This window comes from Anneissia japonica, unplaced genomic scaffold (genome assembly GCF_011630105.1).
Source record: "Anneissia japonica isolate Jap-2015-1 unplaced genomic scaffold, ASM1163010v1 scaffold352_len1594369_cov220, whole genome shotgun sequence".
NCBI classification, from domain to species: Eukaryota; Metazoa; Echinodermata; class Crinoidea; order Comatulida; family Comatulidae; genus Anneissia; species Anneissia japonica.
In genome coordinates this window covers 1,354,591-1,375,339 of record NW_022751928.1, presented here as the reverse complement: position 1 = coordinate 1,375,339, position 20,749 = coordinate 1,354,591, and the positions used below count along the sequence as shown (strand labels likewise).

Below are 20,749 nucleotides of genomic sequence, written 5' to 3'. Positions count from 1 at the left end.
GTGTTGTATAAACAAAATGGTGACGTAATTTCCGTCACGAAAACCGATTTTCGAAAAATAAAAAATGCAGTTGCAACGCCAGCAGGCTGTCAGGTACTCATTAAAAAATGGTTTTAAAAAATCGATTATTTTGTGTTTATCAGTAGAAACACACCTTAAGAGTACCTACATTAGAAGAAATAAATTGGACATGCTTGGGAATTCTTTTTGGTAGGAAAAAAAATTTATGCAAAGTTGTGACATTGAGTGCACATGGGCAGTTATCCCTGAATCTCAGTCTCTTACAATGGAGTCTTCTCTTTTCAGTTAAATGTGCATTGCTTACTGTATTGGTGTATAAAATACTCTAAAAATCTACAAACAGTATAAAATAATCTTTTGACTCATACATAAGTGATGAATTTTTTATTAAGTTCAAGATTCACAAATGTCACCAGTATTTTTTTTAGTAAATGTAATTAGGTATTTAAGTGAAGTTTATTTAAATGCATATTCATTTTTCATTTATTCCAATCTGTATTTTTAAAATGTATACTTTGTGTTTTTTAGGGGCAAGGATGCAAAAGCCAGGGAATACTTTGAAAAGCAATTTCCTGAAATTCGGAAACAGAGGGAGCAACAAGAACGTTTTTCAAGGTAGCCACTTAAAAAAAAACACCTCCAAAAATGACTTTTTATCCAGTTGTAAAATTCACAGTATGTCAAAACCTGTAGGCGTATACTTATTGCACTATTTATGGGTTGTTTTTTTATTATGCAATATTCTCTTATATTTATTTAATTCTATTTAGTTTTGGTTGTTATTTTTGTTTGTCACTTGTTTAACTATAATGCATAACATTTGCAGAGCTAGAAAAAATAGCCAAAAAATAACAATATTCAAATATATAACATTGACAAGAGTTTTTTTTATGATATTTTACAGAGCAGGAAGCAGGAGCACTTGGGGAAACATTGCCAGGAGTGATGCTGAACTTGCTGAAATTGTTGATGGTTTAAATGAAGCAGAGGCAAACGATAGGCATATTAGAAGCCTTGCTGTTGTACCTCCAATGCTTTTTGATGATCATCAACGTAGGATTAAATTCATCAATAAAAATGGTACTGCTTGCAATATATTTTGAACACATTGTTATCACTTAACAGTTCTAAATATCATGTAAATAACTTTTGTTAAGTATCTTTTTTAATGAAATGTTTTTAAAATCTTACTGTTTAATAAATATTTTGTCCATAACATGATTTTTAGTAGGCATGTGTAATAATCATAATTATTTTTATGTTTTCTTTTATTTTATTTTAGATAATATAAATGTTTGTGCTTTGATTCAGAAAACAAATTCCAAATGTGTTTATTCAATATGACAAATAATTTGAATTGGAATGAAAAGAAAATTAATTTAACCATTTCAATGTTGCCGTTTCCTGCAGGCATAGTGGAAGACCCAATGAAAGAACATAAAGAAAAACTGTTATACAACACATGGTCTGATGAAGAAAAAGAAATATTCAAGGATAAATTCTTGCAGCATCCCAAGAACTTCCTCATCATTGCCTCATTTTTAGAAAAGAAGGTAAATGGATGGCGATATTTCAATAACAGAAGTTCTATATTTGTCTTTTCGAAGATAATTAATATGTGATAAGCTAACAAAATGAGTTTCTACAGGCTCCTGCTCTCTTTATTTCCAGGATTTGTAATGATTTTTTTCTTTTTTCCCACCATATTTTAAAAATCCTTCTCCCACACAAAAATTTAAATTGTTTCCTAGTTCATGTTTCATTTATGAGGTCTTTGTATCAATTTTTAGAATCTAATATCATGTGATCTTGATGTATTTCAGAGTGTTGCTGACTGCGTTCTGCATTATTATCAAACCAAGAAAAAAGACAATTACAAATTAATCCTTCGGAAAAACCAAGCTAAGAAAAGTCGTGGAAGTAGGTTTCCACCCAAGACAAGTATTCCTCGAAATCAGGATGATGAAGACAGAGAGGATAAGGATGAAGATCCGAAACAACCACCAACGTAAGTATTACCTGCTAAACAAACTCACTTACAATGTAAGTACAAGCTAAGTAGAGAAACCACCAATGCAAGTACAACATGCTAAGCAAAGCAAAAATACAATGCGAGTACAACATGCTAAAACAAAGCAATGAGCAACACATATGTAGCTTTCTCATGATTACACACATTATTTATTTTTATACTCAACATTAAAAAGAGGTATATAATTTTAAGTATTGATTAAATCCACCCTTTACCCAGGTTTCATTAATGTATTGACATGTTACAATATACATAAATTTGCTAGGACAGTTCAAGATTCAATATAATTAGCCTAAACAAGTGTATCTGCACTCTTCCATACTACATAAGAAATTTCAAAATATTTGGATAATGTATTACAATCTGTAGAATGCCAAAAATGTTTTAACTTACCTAATTGCATGCATAATGTACCTGGCAAGTATTTCAATTTGATTGATGTGTTTTACTCACAGGAGAAGTAGAACAAAGGAGCGTGAAGAAAATGCTGAAAAGGAAAAGGAAGAAGAAAAGGAGAAAGAAAAAGAGAAAGAGAAGGAGAAGGAAGAAGAAGAATCTAAAGTAAAAGATGAGCAAGTAGAAGCTGAACCAGAGGCAGCAGTTGTAAATAAACCCACAGAAGAAGGTAAGACAGTAACATTAAAAATCAATATTCTTTATATATGTCTCATAATTAGCCTTAGGGAGTTTTTTATAGTTGTTAGACTGTCACAGGAATTGAACCTAGAACTCTGAATTGGATGGCTAAGCTATGCAATTTGACATTAATTAATTTCTTAGTACAAGTGTGACCAGAAACAAACATTGACTAAAACTAAATTTAAACTTCAAATTTGATCATTTAAAATGAGCATTTAAGTTGGAATTAATGAAGTTTCTCCTGGTTGTTTTAATTTTCAAAAATATCAATCTAAGTATAATTATTTCAAAGTTTGAAAATGTTTTATATAATATTTTCTTGTATGCTTTCAGGAGAGGCATTGCAGTGTTCAGTGTGCAAGAATTCGTTAGATGGTAGTTTAAGTAGACCTGTCACCCATAACAACTGTAGTCTCTTTGGTATTGATAAGTTGGAGGTTGTTCCAAATATGAGAGTTTGCAGTAAATGTAGATGCCGGTCAATAAGAAGAAGGTAAGTTAATACTTGCTAGTTTATATATTAACTTGTATAATTCCTACTATTTTCTCTCTTTTTTAAAAATCTGTAACAAACTGTGAGGAATGGTAGGTTATTCATGTATATTATTATATATTGTTACCATAGGTGTCCAATACCAACATGCAAAACACCAAAAAGAAAAGTACGAAAATTGAAACTTCTACCAGCAAAGTGGTCAGAAATTACAGAAGAACAAAGAAAAAGTATAGCTGAAGAAATAGGTAAGTGGCTTGGGTAAGAATGGTCCAGCATTAAAAAGAAATACATTAAACTATCAAGACTAATGCAATTGTGAACTTTTCTGACTGAGTTAAGCAGCAAAGCAAAATGTTTTCTTGTATGACTGACTTATGAAAATTGCTATCAAATTTTTCACTTTACGTCATAAACACATACAAATAAGATACAAATACTATATGTGATAAATGAAGCTAAGTGAAGAGAGTAAATAAGTTAATCGTGGGGTGCAATGATACCTATCGCCTGTAGCCCCATCCCCAACAATCCCCCTCCCCCCGTCAAAAAAAATAATTAAATAAATAGCATCGTTTTTTAGACATTAACTAATTGCATTTGTTTTTTACATTTATGTTCTTATAGGTATAAGTGAAGAGATCCCTAAATGTTGTGCTAATTGTTTCAATCGCATAGCTCGAAAACTTGGGACTGATGGAACTGAAATGGAAATATCAACCACCTCAGAAAAGACATCTGATAATGGTATGTTGAAGTCAGAGTATTTAGCAAAGCTTTAACTAAATTTTCAGGTCATTGTTGTGCTAAATTTTGGTATAGTAGTTTGTCAGTGTTATATTTTGGTATCATGTTTTAATTGTCAATGTTATATTAATTAGATGCAACTGAAGTCTCCTTAAGGTGGACTGAAGATGAGATGGCCACTGCAAAGAAAGGTACCGTCTTCATTTACATTCAACAGCCAGTGACCTTTGACATAGGAAATGGAAATAATTCTCTAAACTGTCGGGCCACACTGTGCCCCCCTGTGCTCTAAACCAACAACTATCTCTAGTGTATCCATAGAAGTATCTAAAATTACATATAAGTTGGGTCCATTTACTGCTAGGGCTTTACAAGTTCTGTTACATGAGCTGCCTAGTTTATTCTGGTCAATTGTTTTTCTTTTTTCTGTTCAGCACTTTAAAGCTAATACAATTATACCTTCCAAATTCAACATTATTTCTATTATTGTTTAAATTATTTTTATAGTTTTTTTTTCTGTTTTGTTGTTATATCAATCTTTATTAGCTAAATGTTTTCTATCTTGAATTTCTAGGTCTGATGCAACATGGCCGGGACTGGACTGCTATTTCTAAATTGGTTGGTTCTAAGACTGAAGCCCAATGTCGCAACTTTTATTCTAACTACAAGAAAAAACTTAATCTTGAAGAAATATTGGAAGAACACCACAGACATAGAGTATGTTCAGTTGGTTTTTAAGTTATTAATATTTTTATGTATGCATTATCTGTGTGCATTATAAATACATACCATTATTATTTATGTAAACTGTATTTTTAAACAGTTGAACACTTATGCTTAAGGACATATAAATGGAATTGCCTATCTTACACCTGATTTTTTACATGTTCTCGTTCTCATTCTCTTTTGTTGAGAGAGATCCCTGCCATTTTAACACTGCACTCCATATTTGAGATTTCAATGGTTTAATATGCTACACTTTCATATTACTTGTCTATAGGTGGACAGCGAGAAGACAGTGTCAGCAGGGAGTGTTGCCACATCTGATGATGAGTCTGATATTGATAGTGATATGGATTGTAGTACAGACACTGCCAGTGCAAGTGAAAGTGAAGACACTTCTTTTCAAAGTAACAATAAACAAATTAATAAAATAGAAAATCCTGAAGGAAAGACTAGTGAGAGTCCAGAAGCAAATGCTGAAGACAAACCACAGAACAATGTAAAAGTAAATGATATCAAGATAGAAGTAAAATCTGAAGAGACAAATGTGGAAGTGGGACCTGTAGATATTGTTAATGTTGATATGAAGCGAGAAGATGACGATTCTAGCGCTACATGTAGCGCTGACGAGGCTCCACATGCTGCAGATCTATTTGACAAAACATGTGAAAGACCTATGGAGAAAGCAAGTGACACTAGCAGAGTGACATCTAGTGCAGATAAACCATTTAGCAATCACAAGCAAGAGGATGCTGTTAAGGCAACGGAGGTTGCGGATCAACCAAGTAGTACAAATACTAGTTATCAGGATAATATGAACAGATTTAATATTAGGGACCTGATCAACTCAGCCATTGATAAGCACCTTGGTAAGTGCTTTATAATATCTTTATAATTTTACTTAAAAGTCCATTTGGTTTATAAAGCAACACTTCTATTGTGGAAGTGGAGAGTTGGTCACTGTTGTATGAGAATGAAATAATTTTTTACAAAATAGTAACTAAGCTAAATTTTTTTGGACATTACTATTAATTTTACATCTGATATTACATCTACATCTAATATTCGGCAAATTCAATTGTGGATATAAAAAAACGTAAAAATATTTACTTCACATCCAACAGCGAGTACACTCGCCACTTACAGGGTGAGAATGATGCTTTATAAATTAATACCCGATTCACACGTACAAAAATCTTACCAAATGTAACCAAAAGTAACATTTTAAGGCACGTGTGAAAGTACCTCCGTGTAATATCCTTGTAAAATTTCGGAATGTCTCGGTAATCTTTACCAGCCTCAGCGAGGCTGGTAAAACTTCTGAGATGTAGCATGGATGGATGTGCGCATGCGCAGGAATTCCAACACAACAACAATCTACTGTGTTTCGCAGGGTTCTTTGAATTTTCTTCTTTCTGCAGACGATTCTGATCCACTAGCAATAGATAGGCCTAGTTTTTCTCAATGATGCATGAATTACCCTTGTTATTGATGTTAATTAGTAATGGTAGAAGAAGATGATACATAATGAACGTCGGGATGGTGTTAGTAATAGTATTATCAAGAGTCGACAGAAACGTCAGAAGCTAGGCCTAGTAGTAGTACAGTAGTACAGCAGTTGTTAAGGCATTTGATTGCTTCGAATGTTTATTGTGATGGTGAGTTCAATAGTCCATCTATGTCAGGGGTACTCAACTAGGCCTAGGCTAGGCCTATATCGCAGTAGAATCGAAAATGATTCATTGAATAAAATTGAATAAATTTTACACGACCTTGGCATTACCTTACAGACGCGTGTGAATGCTATGTTTCGGGAGGAATAACTCGGGAGATGGCTCGATTACAATTTGTTACTTTTAGTTGAATTTAACTTTACGTGTGAATCGGGTATAAGTCTCTTTATGAGGCTTACGGAGTAGAGTTGATTTTTAGTCGTGAGAAAAAACCCTGCTGTGATAGGAATTGAACCCAGGACTCTAAGATGAGAAGGCAAGCATCTTAACCACTGAGGTATTGTACTCCACTTCAAAATGTGCAAAAATACTATGTGTATGTAAATGATCTCCCTGGAATTAGTGGGCAGAGTGGTCTTGAAAACCATCATTTATGCATTGTATAAAGATCTGTCCACACTATCAAATTTTATGTGACAAATGTGTGTGATGTGCCCATATATGGGCATGATGATGTCATATTACACCCAAATATGGCCATAATCACAGTTTTTTTGTCACATAAAATTTGTTAGTGTGGACAAAGCTTAAAAGTAATAATTGTTTCCATGTTTTCCTTTATGGGCTCCGTTCTATTAGAGTGTCTCTAATATTTTGAAATTGTGGGTAATACATTATGACCTGAACACAAATTAAAAAATTCCATATCTATATCAAAATTTACATTTGCTTTGTTCTTTTTCACAGCAAAACCTACCCCAAGCCAATCAAGTGAACCTTCATCAAAAGACCCAATTTCTCTGACAAGTAAAAGCCACATAGCCAAAGACATCAAACCCTCCCACACATTGGTAGCAAACATGGAATCAAAATCTAACCATATCGATAAACGTGAGAGACAAACACCAGATAGACGTACCCCTAACCGGCCAGATTCCAGGGAGTCTGTGGTGAAGATGAGACCTGTATCAAGATCTGAGCATTCTCCTGGGTTTGCATCTCCACATATAATTCATACGTCACAGCATCAACAGAGACATGAACATTATGAGCGCCCTCCACCTGTACATATGGACGATGCACTTGCACGGCAACAGTTTGCATATTATGGTCATGCAGGTTTCCCAGGCTATCCAGGTTATGACTCAGTGTTGGAAAGAGCACATTTATCCTCCACTGCAAACAGTATCGATGCATACAATAGAAACCCTAGAACATTTGTATCTAAGAAGGAATCGCCGTACCCATTAATACCGTCATCTCTGGCTACACAGGATAGAGCGTTATTATTAAGCCAGGCTAGAGCAACGCCGATAGGAATGCCTAAAGCTTCCATGCCACCTCCACCACCTTTGAAGCCTAGTAAATCACCTAAGCCTATTAAGGATGAAAAAGTCTCTCCAACAATGCACATGGCACATGCTGTCCCGGGATCAATTACTCATGGTACACCTAACAACTACCCCAGGTCTTCTCCATCACCGAATAGGTTTGTAAAGTTCTTTTTGTACCATACACTAAAAATCAATCAATCAACCAGTCAAATTAAGGCATTTGCCTCTTTCTATGGCATATTTTTGTTTTGTTCTTTGATACGGATTTTTGTCTGAAATAAATGATTGCTATTGATTGATTGATTGATTTATTTATTTATTTCAATTTACAACTCCTTGTGATGAGTACAAACTGGCATAATTCGGCAGCCTTTTAAATTGCAAGTGTTATAATTAATTGTAATATATTAATAAATTAATACTATTTAGAAAATTTGTGTTAATTTTGAACACAATATTAAAATACTGGTCAACTTGCTGCTGTTGGAAAATTGAATTGATTTACTTTTTGGTATGTGCAGTGCGGAGTGATCTAAAGCATTGACATTGGTACTGTTTAAAGCTGCTCTTCGCCCGGTTTGGTTGGTAGAACCAAGTCTTCTCCGATAAGGACTTAAAATGGAGGCACAGTTTACACATCTGGCTCGTGTACATTTTAAAAACCTATTGCATCTTTTGGAAGTGTAGGGGAGTTGCCCCATACTATGATTCATTTCAGATCCTGCTGTTGTGGAATGATGCGAACATGTAGCTGCTATAATTAACATCTCAACGAGATTTGATTGACAGATAAATGGACAAATCAGCAAGCGTCATTTAGTCACGTGATCAAAAAATTTTTCTCTGGACATTTTAATTTCCGTAGACAGCTGGTTTAAACACGAAACATACGTGAGCCTAGGCCTAGATGTCTGTGCTTGGTTATAGATACCCAGATTTACACGAGCAGTGCGCATCAGTGACTTGGCCTTTGCCGACAACAAGGTTGACTGAATGCGGCTTTTCCCTCTTCCTTTGGGAGCGAAATACAGAGGCTTTTTCAACAATTTCCCCGCCATGTTCTATGAAATAGATTAACACTATGAATATATGATTCATATGCATACCGCCTACCCTGAATTTCTTTCTTAAAGAAGGTTGATAGCAAAGAAAATCTTTGCCAACTCGGTAAGTCTATCTGCCACTGTCTAAGGTTTTCGACTTTGTGGGCGGGGCTTCGCGTCCTTGTCGACATGTCAATTGCCTCTTTATGGTGGCCAGGTAGTCACGGAACACGCCCATTTCGCAATTCAGGAGAGTGGCATGAGTTAGTTAGGGGTTATTCTCCCTTTGCCTTTACCTTTTACTGTATGTTGTAGTGTACTTAATGCTTTGGATTGGATTATTTTGTTGATAAAGGATTTCTAAAGGAACAACTGGAAGATATGATGCCCATATGATGCAGCCTCGTCACCAGCTATCTCCCAACCAGCACGCAGGTGGGTCAATCACACATGGTACACCCATTGGGACAAAGGAGGCAACTGGGATACCAGTAGGCTCCATTACGAGAGGCATACCCATCAAGCAAGAACCAAGAGGTATTTTCAAATATTTAAAGCGTGTAAAACAAATTCATTTTTTCGTTCTTATACTATTATTTTTTCTGCCAAATCGTAAATAGAGATTTTTGTCTAGTTAATTTAGAAATGAAGGTGGAAAACCTTCAAAAATATTAAATTGGAAAAAATTGGTAACTTTTAAAATATAACAGAAAAATTTACTGCCAAAGAACATAGATGAATCCTTTTTAAATTTAGCAAGAGTGTACATTTTCTTTTACTCTCTTGTTTATTATAATTACAAAATTTTTATCAGTAAATATTGATATATTTCATATTTTTATAGGGAACCATTATGGTGGCCATGATGGCCAGCGACATCTGCCAAGTGGGTTTGAACAAGGACCTCATCACAGGGAAGCAAGTGCAAGCATGTATGAAGGCAACTTAAGAGGAGCTCAGCGACGAGACAGCCCTGTTACAAAGACGTTCGATGGAAGAAGTGTCTATGACCCTCATGCAAAAGGTAGTATTGCGTTTCACATTTAATATAGTTCTTGCAGAATATTAGTTCAATTCATGACTATTTACCTGAATTTAATTGAATACACCAAAATTGCCATTGTTCATTTAAATGAACACCCCCCCCCCCCCCAGAAATAGGACTGTCCATGCCAGGCCACAAAGCCAATGCCCAAAATGCTTGTCTTCAATCCATTTTTGCCAACATCTATGTAAAGTATGAATCTACCTGTAGCATAGATTAAAATTTAAAATAAAGAAGAGTACTGACAGAACACAATTTATATTTTATACAATATTATACGATATTGGAGAGGGGTGGAAGGGAGTGTGGTGGGCTACAATATATCCCAGTCATTCATTTGAGATTTGGCGTCATCAAAAGTAGTGCATCTCCACCACTGCACCTGAATTCTTAATTTAGTTAATATGATTATTGTAACAGGAGTGGGAGATGGTCACAGCATGTATGTTCATTATCCACATGTGCCACAAGAAGTGCCACTAGCCACTAGAGGACAGTTTGAAAGCAGCTCAAAAGAAACTCTAGCAGGTTAGTTTAGCATGTACTTTACTCATGCCTGTTTCACTCAGTGTGGAGCATATGTCATCTGTGACCATATGCCACTGTACCCTATTGTTTCTCGCGTTAATCTCTCTGCTTCTGGTTCCAACCTGTGCCAACCTTTCTCTTTTCCATGTATTTGTTGGTCTCCCCACAATCTTTTCACCCTGTTGATTTCAGTATAGAGCATAAAGCCTGTCTTTCTACACTCTTTTAGCCCTGTGGATTCTATTGTAGAGCTGTCTTCCCACCATTGGTGGTGCTAGGATTTCCCCGACGGCAGGGCAATGAAGCCCCCGACAGGCAGGGAAAGAGTTGTACTTTGTACTTCCATTCTAGAGCCTCTCTTCCAGGAGCTGTGTGGATTCCATTGTAGAGCCTGTCTTCCCACATTCTAGAGACCTGTTGATTCCATTGTAGAGCCTGTCTTCCCACATTCTAGAGACCTGTGGATTCCATTGTAGAGCCTGTCTTCCCACATTCCTGGAGCTCTGTGGATTCCATTGTAGAGCCTGTCTTCCCACACTTCTTTAGCCCTGTGGATTCCAGTGTAGAGTTTTTCTAAATGTGTGTCTGTCCTATCCATCCTCGCTCCATACTGTACTGGATTCTTGCTTGGTGGTTAACAAACTTACCTGAGGGTTCCGGTTTCAAATTCTGCCACAAATCATGACATTAATACAGATCTTCCTCATAATCCTGATTATATAATAGAACTATTAGTGTGATATTGAACAGGGGCCAATATAAAAAATGAATTGAATTTGTTTAGTGAAGTAATCATATTGTTTAATATCAAGCTATTTCCTTATGTGATTTCTGTTTCTTTTTAGGAGACTTTCTGACTGCTAAGCAGATGAGGCATTTTCAACCACCAAGTAGTGGTCCCTCTAAAGACCGTCCAGCTTCACCCCCAAGAGCACCCCAAACACCTACCAAGCCTTATTCTCCACTTGAGGCTGCACATTTATCACCACATATGCTGTACCCACACCAGGTAAAACATGTTTTTTCAATTTTGGTCTTGTTTTTGAAAGGTGATTTTGAATATATTCTTCACAAAGAGATTTTATACATGGACAAATTTAAAATATGTAGTCTGTATGTGCAGAGAACAAAAAACAAAATAACTGCTCTTTGCACAAGCGTATATATACTGTGCTATCATGACTCATGGAATATATAATTGATAAACTTATCATTGGGATTCTGCTCGAGCTAAGAAGCTCACAGTTTGACCCAGGAAATTTTTGGATGCTATAAAGACTGCCTCTTGGATGCAACTGACCAGTAAGGGGACATAATGTACTGTAAATATTGTACATTAAGAATTGTCAATAGTTTGGTTCTTCCTTAATATAAAAATACAACTATTTACGTAAGATTGGATTCTGATATTTTCATTGTTTTTTTTCCCCCTTAGGGTGGTTTGATGTATATATCAACAGCATACCTACCCCACATGCCTGCACAGTACATACCAATTTCCCACCCATCTTCCTCCCATGGTCTACCCCCACATCCTCACACTACATTACCACATATTCAGCAACCTCCTGATACTAGGCCTCAACAGGTGCCATCACCAGCCCAGCACCGTGAGATGTATATGGAATACCCTGGTGGAGTACCTAGGCATTGGCCAGGCATGACTCCACATGATCATGCAAGATTAAGCGGCTCTGGAAGGGGTGCTAGTCCAGGGGCACCATCACAAGTTAGAATACCAGTCCACGGCCCACCAATGGGTAGCATCATGCAGGGGACACCAATTCGAGGGCCTAGCATTATGACAGGGACACCGAATCCTGAACTGAAGGCAGCAGCCAAAGTGAGCGCAGATAGTAGTAGCGGTGAGTGAATAATTTTGACTCAATTCTGGTTTTAGTACGTTTACTGTCAACTTACCTTTAGTAGAGGTTTTAATCTATATTAAACTTATTTGGAAATGGAAATTTGAAATATGTATCAATAATTTTACTTCATGATTGTATTTCTGTTATGATAATTTTTAATATTTTGATTAAGTAATAATATAATATCTTATGCATTCACATTGTCCAATATCTTAGCCATTAACAATGAATATTAAATGGATTTTTTATTTTATTGTCCACTTTCCATAATTATTTATTAGTCATTTTTTGTGATTTTGAAACAATGAGCAGCAGTTGCTGGGCAGTTTAGGTTTTTTAAATAAATAAATTATCAATGTATTTATATTCATTTATGCACCCTGTTTAATAGGGAATCGCGGAAACAAGTCTGCTGCAGCCCCTACTGGTACTGAGGCATTCCAAGCTCTCATCATAAGTCGTGCTACTTCATCTGGGGAAGAGAGGCAGAATGAAGGTGGGTAATTTCTTCTCAAATGAATTAAATAATTTTTAATGTGTCTGAATGGCGTGGAGATGTAGCTTGGTGGTTAACACTCTCGCCATCCAATTTGATTTCATAACAAAGCCTTGTAATATTATTTTATTTATTTAAGAGGGCCCCTGAATATCAGCTGGCCTTCTAGGATACGCTGGAAGGATCACCCTTTATAAATATGGATAAAAACAGTTGTACATCGAAAAATTTCAAATACTATTGCTTTTGTTAAAACAAATATCTTTAGTAAAATAGTAAGATAAATAGCTTTTTACTAAAATGGTTAATTAGTACATAGAAATAATCACCATTACCCCTGTTTATCTGTTTATATGTTTACAGATAAGCCATCAGGAACAAAAAGTGTAAAGACAGAAAGAGCAGATGCAAATTCAAGTGAGCCTCACTTCCCACCCCATCATCGGCGCCCAGTTGCCAAGGTTGAGCCATCTACACGGAACCAATCACCTAACAATAAACAGAGGGTTGAGTCTGCCAGGGAAAACAAACCAGACTCTTCATCTGAGGAGAGTTCTTCACAAAGAGACAGGAAAAAGAAAAGTGATTTTTCAGCAATTCTTGCTGCTTTATTTACACATGATAAGCAAAATAAAGACAACAAGGAACCTGGAGAGGATGGATCATCTGGAGGTACACCAATCACAGCTGCTAATTTGATTGAAGTCATTATAAACCGTTCAATCAATCAGCAGCAACCTGATCAGGATGAATTAGAATGTACCAAAAAATCCCGCCCAGAATCTTCCGGCAGTAAAAATAGAGCGGACAATGATAGACCAGCAGTAGGATCTTCAAGTGGAGATGTTAAGAAGCCTTGCACTGCAGTCTCTTGCCCTGATTCTTCTCAAGTGACACTCTCTGAACATATAGAGTCAATTATTTCTCATTGTGCATCTCCGGCTGCATCATCTGATGTAGTTTCGCAAGGCAACTCACCAAATCCATCTTGTCTCAGAGACCTTTCTACAGCTGTGGATACTACCACGGCACCGTCACCCAGTAAAGCTTTATTTGAGGCAAGTTCAAGCACTGGTTCTAAGGAGAATTCAAGAAGTATGAATGAAGCTGAAGCTACATCTACATCACAGATTCCATACAAAGTGAGTCAAATGTCTATGCACTTTACTGAACTCTTGCGTAACACTCTTACCAGCTCATCACCTACTTCAGAAAGTTCACACTCCAGCACCAGGAAAACATCTCCTGGTAGGAGGTTTTTAGGAGACATGCCCCCTAGTGGGTGTTTAACACCTGATAGTCGCACAAATCTAAAACAAGATGGGTTTGGTGGTGGTAGGGGTGTATCTCCTAGCTCATCATCAGCTTTACATAGGCAGGCAGGAAAGTCTCCTGATTGTCCCCTTGTTGAGAGTAGCCAAGATATGGTGCTAAAGACCAGAGCCTTTGGCTCCGACACAGAACCTATTTCACCTAGAAAACATGACAGACCTCCAGAGGGTAATTTACAGCAGGGGAAACCCTCCCATTTATCATCTCCTCGGAGCTATCCAACAGAGATGATGGGTCATGCTTCCTCAACTGGTGGTGGATCTAGGGCAGGCCATTCACCCTCAAGGAAAGAATTAGTCGAGAATCAAGCCAGGACAACAGTTTTTCAGGGTAGAAATTGTAGCCCAACAGCAGACAGCCCTAAACCTAGCTCAGTGTCCACAGTAAGCCCTAGGAGTCCATCTGTTGGGAGTCAAAATCGCTCTCCAGCTAGAACACTTGCTAAGCCTGTAGTTATAAATAATGTTCCTCTGCGGATGAGCACCAACAACTCTAATAACACATTGTCATTTCATTTTGATCTGCAGCAGGCTATGGACCATGTGATTGATGCTCAATTACGACATGACAATAAACAAATAAGAATGGATGAGTATGTCACACGATTGGTAAATGCTGAATTCAGCGGCTCATCCAACAGACAAAATCAGCCTGATAACAGTAGTTCCTCCATGCAGAAGGGTGCTAGTTCTTCAGAGGACATTCGACCAGATACATCCTCTCTGTCAGCTTCTAGACCTTCCATTGGTAATGCCAGAGCTACCTCCGATGCTTATGAATCTGAGGTGTCAAATAGTAAGAAAAGTTCTGTAATAGAAGCTACACCTTCAGGATTGACATTAAGTAAGAACTCAGACAAATTGACTTCTAGCCATAGCCCAGTAACACCTCCAGAGTCATCAACCACTGATGACCCAGGTCAGCCTCGCTTTCCAAGTTCCTCCCAGGTTAACTATCAAGTACCAAATCAGTTTCGCTATTCTGCATTGTCTATTTTAAATATTGGGGGTACACAGCCAGGGATAGCCCATCCTATGCCACATCAGAATCAATCTCTTCATGTACCTCCTACACACCCAATCCAAACTAGTAGCCCCTCTCCTGGACCTGGTGTAGTTAAACAAGTGACTGGTTATCGTGATAAAGAACCCCAACCGTTACTTTCCTCCAAGTATGAAACTCTATCGGACAGTGATTAAAAACTTAAATCTGTAAAGTTACCACATTAGTACAGTATAATGTTCTAGTAGATGTTTGTAATGTAGATATTTTAAGTTGTATCCTACAGTGGGCCCTTTATATAAGATATAAGATATTTTAAAAATCTGTTAACACCCTTTAGTTGTTACTTCTTATGTTGATATATTTTGTTTACATTAAATTTCATAATTATGCTGACTATTCAATTTCCCAATGTATACTGCTTATGTAAGTCTTTAAGCTTATTATATCTTTGGGATTTGTATAATTTGCAATTTAAAGAAAAGTTGCCCATGAAAATTGTTCTACGTCATAAGAGTAGTATATGAAGATTAGTATTGTAAACATTCTTTGTAGAATTTGTTTCATGATTAGAGTAAAAACATTTCATCTGGATAAATGAGAATTCAATAATTTTGAATATATCAATTCTGTACTGACACATTTTGAGTATCACAATTACCCTTTGACATTTACTTTTTGACATTAATTTTGTGTGTGAGGTATGTATTTGTACTCTTTCTTTGTTAATCTTAAATATATATATGATAGCAAAGAGTTGGGTGTCTTGAACTGGGCACTCACTGCATCGTACAACGGTCATACGACCTGAACGGATCGTCATTAAAAATTATCCATTACATGCGTGGTGTTGAATTCCTCATAGAATCGCGTTGGCCGCAAACCTTTGGGCGCAGTTAATGTCCGGCTTAACATTGAAAATATGATAATTTAAACGACTTTACTACCAAGTAAGTACTGGGATTTACAATTGTAACATAGCTAATGTATGTTTACTATGTAATGGGCTTCACCTTTAAATTGTCCTTTTGGGATTTACCACAGAAGATTGGAAAAGAAAAATCATAGAAATGACTGCTTCTGAGTCATTGTAAAATAGTGAAAGTATGTTAATTATATGATGGTTTCACTCCAAAGTCATCCTGTAGGGATCTGCTATTACAGAAAAAGAATGTGATGTATGATAAAGATGAGGTAGGTTGATAATGTTGGACATTTAGATACTTGTATTGATTATACTGTAGGTGCTTAACTGATTCAGATGTGCAGGGTGTTACTCATGTCTTTAGACAGTTGTTAATGTGTAAAATAAATCTGTATATAAGTAATGTTTATATCATGTATAAGGTAACCATTTCCTACAATTATAAAAAAAAAAATGAAATGCTTAAACATATTGAAAATTCAAAGTTTATTTTGCATCGCATGAAAATGTGACATTAATCCTCTATAGATATTTTGTTTCTCATATGTGAGATCTTGCACTTAAGTGGCAACTGTTTGCTTCTAAATCAAGTGTTTCTTTTAGTTTAAAGCGAGATCTTGGAATATTTTAGCAACTGTTAACTACAGTGTTTTTTACACTAGTTAAGCAAATGTTATACCAAGTATTTCCTTTAGTGTAAACTAAGATCTTGGACTGTTGAACCAAGTGTTTCATTGCAGCAGTACATTTTTAGTCAATTTTGTTGTTGCTGAAGCATGCACCTCAGGAGTTTACATGTTTTGTAACTTGCTGTTATATGTAATGCATATGTTGAATAAAACATCACATTTGACATAATCTTTATACTTTGTACTTTATTACTTGTTTACTTGATAGTAGAGACTCTTGAAACATCTTGCCATTAAAGTTCATAATATGGATTGTAGAGTTTAGGGTGGTTTTTGTGAGCTTTTGCAAGTGAAGTTTTAAACTGATTTATAGATTTAGCAATTAAAACTAAATTTGGTAGTGATTTCCATTCATTTATTGAGCACACAGAAAAAGCATGTCTGTGAACCTCAGATCTGAATAAAGTAGGCCTGATGTAAGTACTTCTATCCTAAAAATATAGGATCCTCCAACACTCAGTGTTTGATCCAGAATTTTTGTGCTGGTTAATGAAAGTGGCAAGTGTCCTATTGTGGGCATAGGATAGTTGGTTGGGGTGGGCTGTATTTGAGGGAAATGTAATTTACAGTGGAGGGTTGCTAGTGATTCCTTGACTGCAATCAGGAGAGGGAGTGGGAGGTAGGTTGCTGCAGAATTTGAAAAGGAAAAATCTAATGGATGAGGCCAACAAAACAGTTTTTTTGCAATTTGTGGGGTTGCCATTCTCATGATCAGTCATGGTGCTAAGATTTGCTTGACAGGATCTGACCAATGGCCCTGGTGAGGGGCCAAGCTAATGCCTAGAAAAACTTCGCCAGTTTTAGCAAGGGGATTTAGCATGTATGTGTTGTCCAGGCCAACAGGATATTTAAAGTCATTGTCCTCTCTAGTGCTGCTTTAAAAAAAAAATCAACAGAGGTTAAATTGTTTAATGGTGCATCACGGATTGTATGTTGATAGGTAGTATTTCCTTATATTTGTATATTTGTAATTCCTCTGCATCAAAACAACTCCACCAATACAAATCAGATTTTGAACAAATGACAACACTTTATTGATTTGTTTAATAATGCATGTTAAAATTTGCATAGCTCACTCTTGTTACACAAAGAGTATGCTGTAGATAGATTCTACCTGGTTACTGGAGGATAAAAATGCTTTTCATTAGCCAAGTAATGCTGGATAAAGAAATAATTTTAAACAAATTATATACTTTTAAGAAAAATATCCATAATTCGTAGATTGTGTTAGTTTGTGAAATCAAAAAAGCGCATCAAAATACACGCTGTTGTTAAGGACTTTTTGTGTGGTAAAGAATACAAAATTGCTTGACAACCAATACACGCTCATTTCGACGTGCTACTGTGATTTCACAAACTAACACAATCTATTTTGATTGTGTTAGTTTGTGGTGCGAGCGACCAATCAGCTTAAAATGGCGTCAATACTGACATACATAACTGTCCTGACATCTACCTATTTTATATCTTATCACAGCAGTTTTAATCATATTGTGTTCATTGCCAGTGGACACAATTCCAACAATATACAGTATCCTATAATTCTAAAGCTTTGTCCACACTATCTAATTTTCTTTGACCAAAAACTGTTGCATGTCTATAATCACGATGTGAAGTCATGACCATATTTTTGGCATGTCACGTTTTTGTCAAATATAATTTGATAGACTGAAACTAATATTACAGACTAGAGTATTGATATTAGAAATGTCTGCCTCTGACTTGCGTTCAATTGTAATGTCATGCTCACTGGTTTTCGATGATAAGCATATGTTTTAGGGTTATTTTTCATTCTCCAAATTCTTATTATTGAAGTAAATTTGCAATCAAAAATTTGGAACTTAATGTTGCTATTTAAATCTTTATCTTAATATTACAGTATACTGACATAGACTATTCAATGCGTTCATCTCCTTCCTCCACGTCTTTTAAACTGAGTACTTCAACACGACCTTTGCCCTTTGTCCCTGACCTCACCAGCTCTTCAATATCTTTGTAGCAACCAGGATCAACCAGACATACCTGCATTGGTATACAAATTAAAACATATTTTTAACTTGACTCGCAGCATTGAATTACATCAACAACACTGTCTGAAACTGCCTTTTGTACTTTTTATCTCTTGACATTTTCATTTTATTGAGATGGGAATAAAAAAAAACGGCATGGATTGAATTACACTTAACGGAAATTAAATTAAACATATGTTAATATTCATTTTATCCATGTTCAAGTTCTGGGTGGGATGTATCATATAAGATTATCAAGATTCAACATCAGCCTTGTATACTACTGTATACTATATTTATTTGCAGCAATTTTTACTAATTAGGTTTTTATTGCTCCTTCAATTATTCTATCAATCCTGGCTTTATTAATATACAAATACTGATGTTTATGAGTGAAATGGGAAGAATATTTTCATGAGTTGAATGGAACAATCTCAACGAATGAAAATATTCTTTCCATTGCACAAATACAAAATATTGATTATTGGTTTTGAAATACACCTAAAATAGATCCTTTCATTTGATACAGTACTTTATTTTTTTAAATTATCTCTACCTTCTTCTGAATGGAAAAGAACCTATCGAAACATTGCATTAAGTAGAGGCGTTCAATGGGACAAAATGAATGGATCAAAAAATGCATGGATGGAACTAAATTTTCGTGAGTGACAAAATGGTGTAAATTTACCAATGTCACATGATACCAAATCCACAAGGATCTGTTTAGGTGTTTTATAAAGGCAGATAAATTACCATACTTTAAAGGTTGCAAATGATTAACAAAGATTCAATATTTGTCTTACCAATTCCAATTCTTCTTCAAACTCTTCAGATTCCACAGTTGATATCATTGGTGTTAATCTTTCTTTGATTTTCTTTGCTTCTCTGCTTGGAATACTAATCCGTAACCTCATTTGAGCTCTTGCTATTTCAAAGTTTTCGGTCTCTTTCAGTTTTTTAATGACCTCCAAAGCCTAAAGTGTGATGAACACAAATAGAAAATTTCCCTGTTATAGTGCTGATATGGATTCAACTATAACACAAAAGTTTGTTAGGAACAAAAAATATAACTAGTATCCATGATGTAATCCTACCAACATCCTATTGTACACACAATACCTGTACAAACTATTACAATGAATAAGAAAGGCAATTTTCAATTTTCACATAGATGGAATAAAAAGAACATTAAAAAGACAAGGTAAAAATTATTTTTTCACATACCGTAAAACCTCAAATTGAAGTCCAATGGGCTTAATCTTGAGAAGAAGCCCAACTCGAATTGAAGCCGCCTTTTTCAGTTTTAAAAATTAGCCTCGAAAAGAAGCCATTTCCAGAGTGTACTGCGTACTTTAAGGTGCACATGGGCCCTAATGCACACGGGACTAACGGCTTAAATGTCTCACCCAAAAGACGGTGCGCTATTGTAACTTGTATTTCAGCCCTCAAGCTGAAACACAAGGAGAGGCAGCGATGGGAATTGAACCAGGGACCTAGAGATCTCCACGGTTCAGCGCAAACACAGCGGCTACCACCAGATTAGCCGACTGAGCTAAGCTGCTCTCTCAATGAAAAATGATATCACTTGCCTGTTGCTTGGCATTTCTTGTAGGTTTGACTGCAAAATGCACGTCTTTCATTGCCCTCTCTATAATGCCAACAGTGTATGGTCGCTTTGTTTCTGGATTGATACACTTATCAGCGACAATTGTTGCAATATCTCGAAACATCGACTCTAGCTGCTGATGGCGCTCTTTTTCTGATACTTGTAATTCCCCTTTAGCAAGAATCTGAAGAGAATTATTGCTTTTTTAGTATGCATTAATACCACATACTACACAGCTATATTATTGAAACTCAATCAACTCCTTATATCTTGATTGTATTTATATTTTTAAAATATCTATTTTTATACCTAATTTATATTTAATGGATATTCTACTTTAATCATAAATAATTTACCTTAATGCAAATTTCTGTGGAATCTTCAGTAGAAAATGCTCGTTGGAGATCTTCCTTCTTTGCAACTTGGCCTTTGGATACATTAGTGAATATGGTGTGGGTTTGTAAAACTTCATCAATATCTTTTTCACTAAATATTGATAAAAATATTGATGAAAAAAATATATATTATATATATATATATATAT

General features: G+C 35.7%; 2 protein-coding genes across 6 annotated transcripts in view; one reads left to right on the top strand and one right to left on the bottom strand.

Moving 5' to 3' along the window:
- LOC117121931 (nuclear receptor corepressor 2-like) overlaps positions 1–16,759 on the top strand; it is a 46,458-nt gene extending 29,699 nt beyond the window's left edge. For 2 of the 5 annotated variants that reach the window (XM_033267342.1, XM_033267340.1), the window contains exons 11-29: positions 550–636; positions 926–1,101; positions 1,432–1,574; positions 1,845–2,029; positions 2,509–2,678; positions 3,026–3,185; positions 3,318–3,433; positions 3,813–3,932; positions 4,067–4,123; positions 4,507–4,649; positions 4,933–5,524; positions 7,076–7,817; positions 9,061–9,242; positions 9,550–9,729; positions 10,171–10,278; positions 11,124–11,287; positions 11,714–12,143; positions 12,538–12,642; positions 13,006–16,759. In XM_033267342.1, coding sequence (XP_033123233.1) covers positions 550–636; positions 926–1,101; positions 1,432–1,574; positions 1,845–2,029; positions 2,509–2,678; positions 3,026–3,185; positions 3,318–3,433; positions 3,813–3,932; positions 4,067–4,123; positions 4,507–4,649; positions 4,933–5,524; positions 7,076–7,817; positions 9,061–9,242; positions 9,550–9,729; positions 10,171–10,278; positions 11,124–11,287; positions 11,714–12,143; positions 12,538–12,642; positions 13,006–15,173 — 6,028 coding nt within the window. In that variant the 3' untranslated portion in view covers positions 15,174–16,759. The remainder of the gene's footprint in view (positions 1–549; positions 637–925; positions 1,102–1,431; positions 1,575–1,844; positions 2,030–2,508; positions 2,679–3,025; positions 3,186–3,317; positions 3,434–3,812; positions 3,933–4,066; positions 4,124–4,506; positions 4,650–4,932; positions 5,525–7,075; positions 7,818–9,060; positions 9,243–9,549; positions 9,730–10,170; positions 10,279–11,123; positions 11,288–11,713; positions 12,144–12,537; positions 12,643–13,005) is intronic. The other 3 variants (XM_033267345.1, XM_033267344.1, XM_033267343.1) reach the window with 3 other exon arrangements.
- An 836-nt stretch (positions 16,760–17,595) lies between these two features.
- LOC117121933 (ribosome maturation protein SBDS-like) lies at positions 17,596–20,691 on the bottom strand (the record flags this gene model as incomplete). The annotated part of the gene is given in 4 exon segments (XM_033267347.1): positions 17,596–18,612; positions 19,403–19,573; positions 20,189–20,389; positions 20,562–20,691. Coding segments are annotated over 4 exon segments (631 nt in total), but the record flags the coding sequence as incomplete, so codon positions are not given.
- Positions 20,692–20,749: the final 58 nt, after the last annotated feature.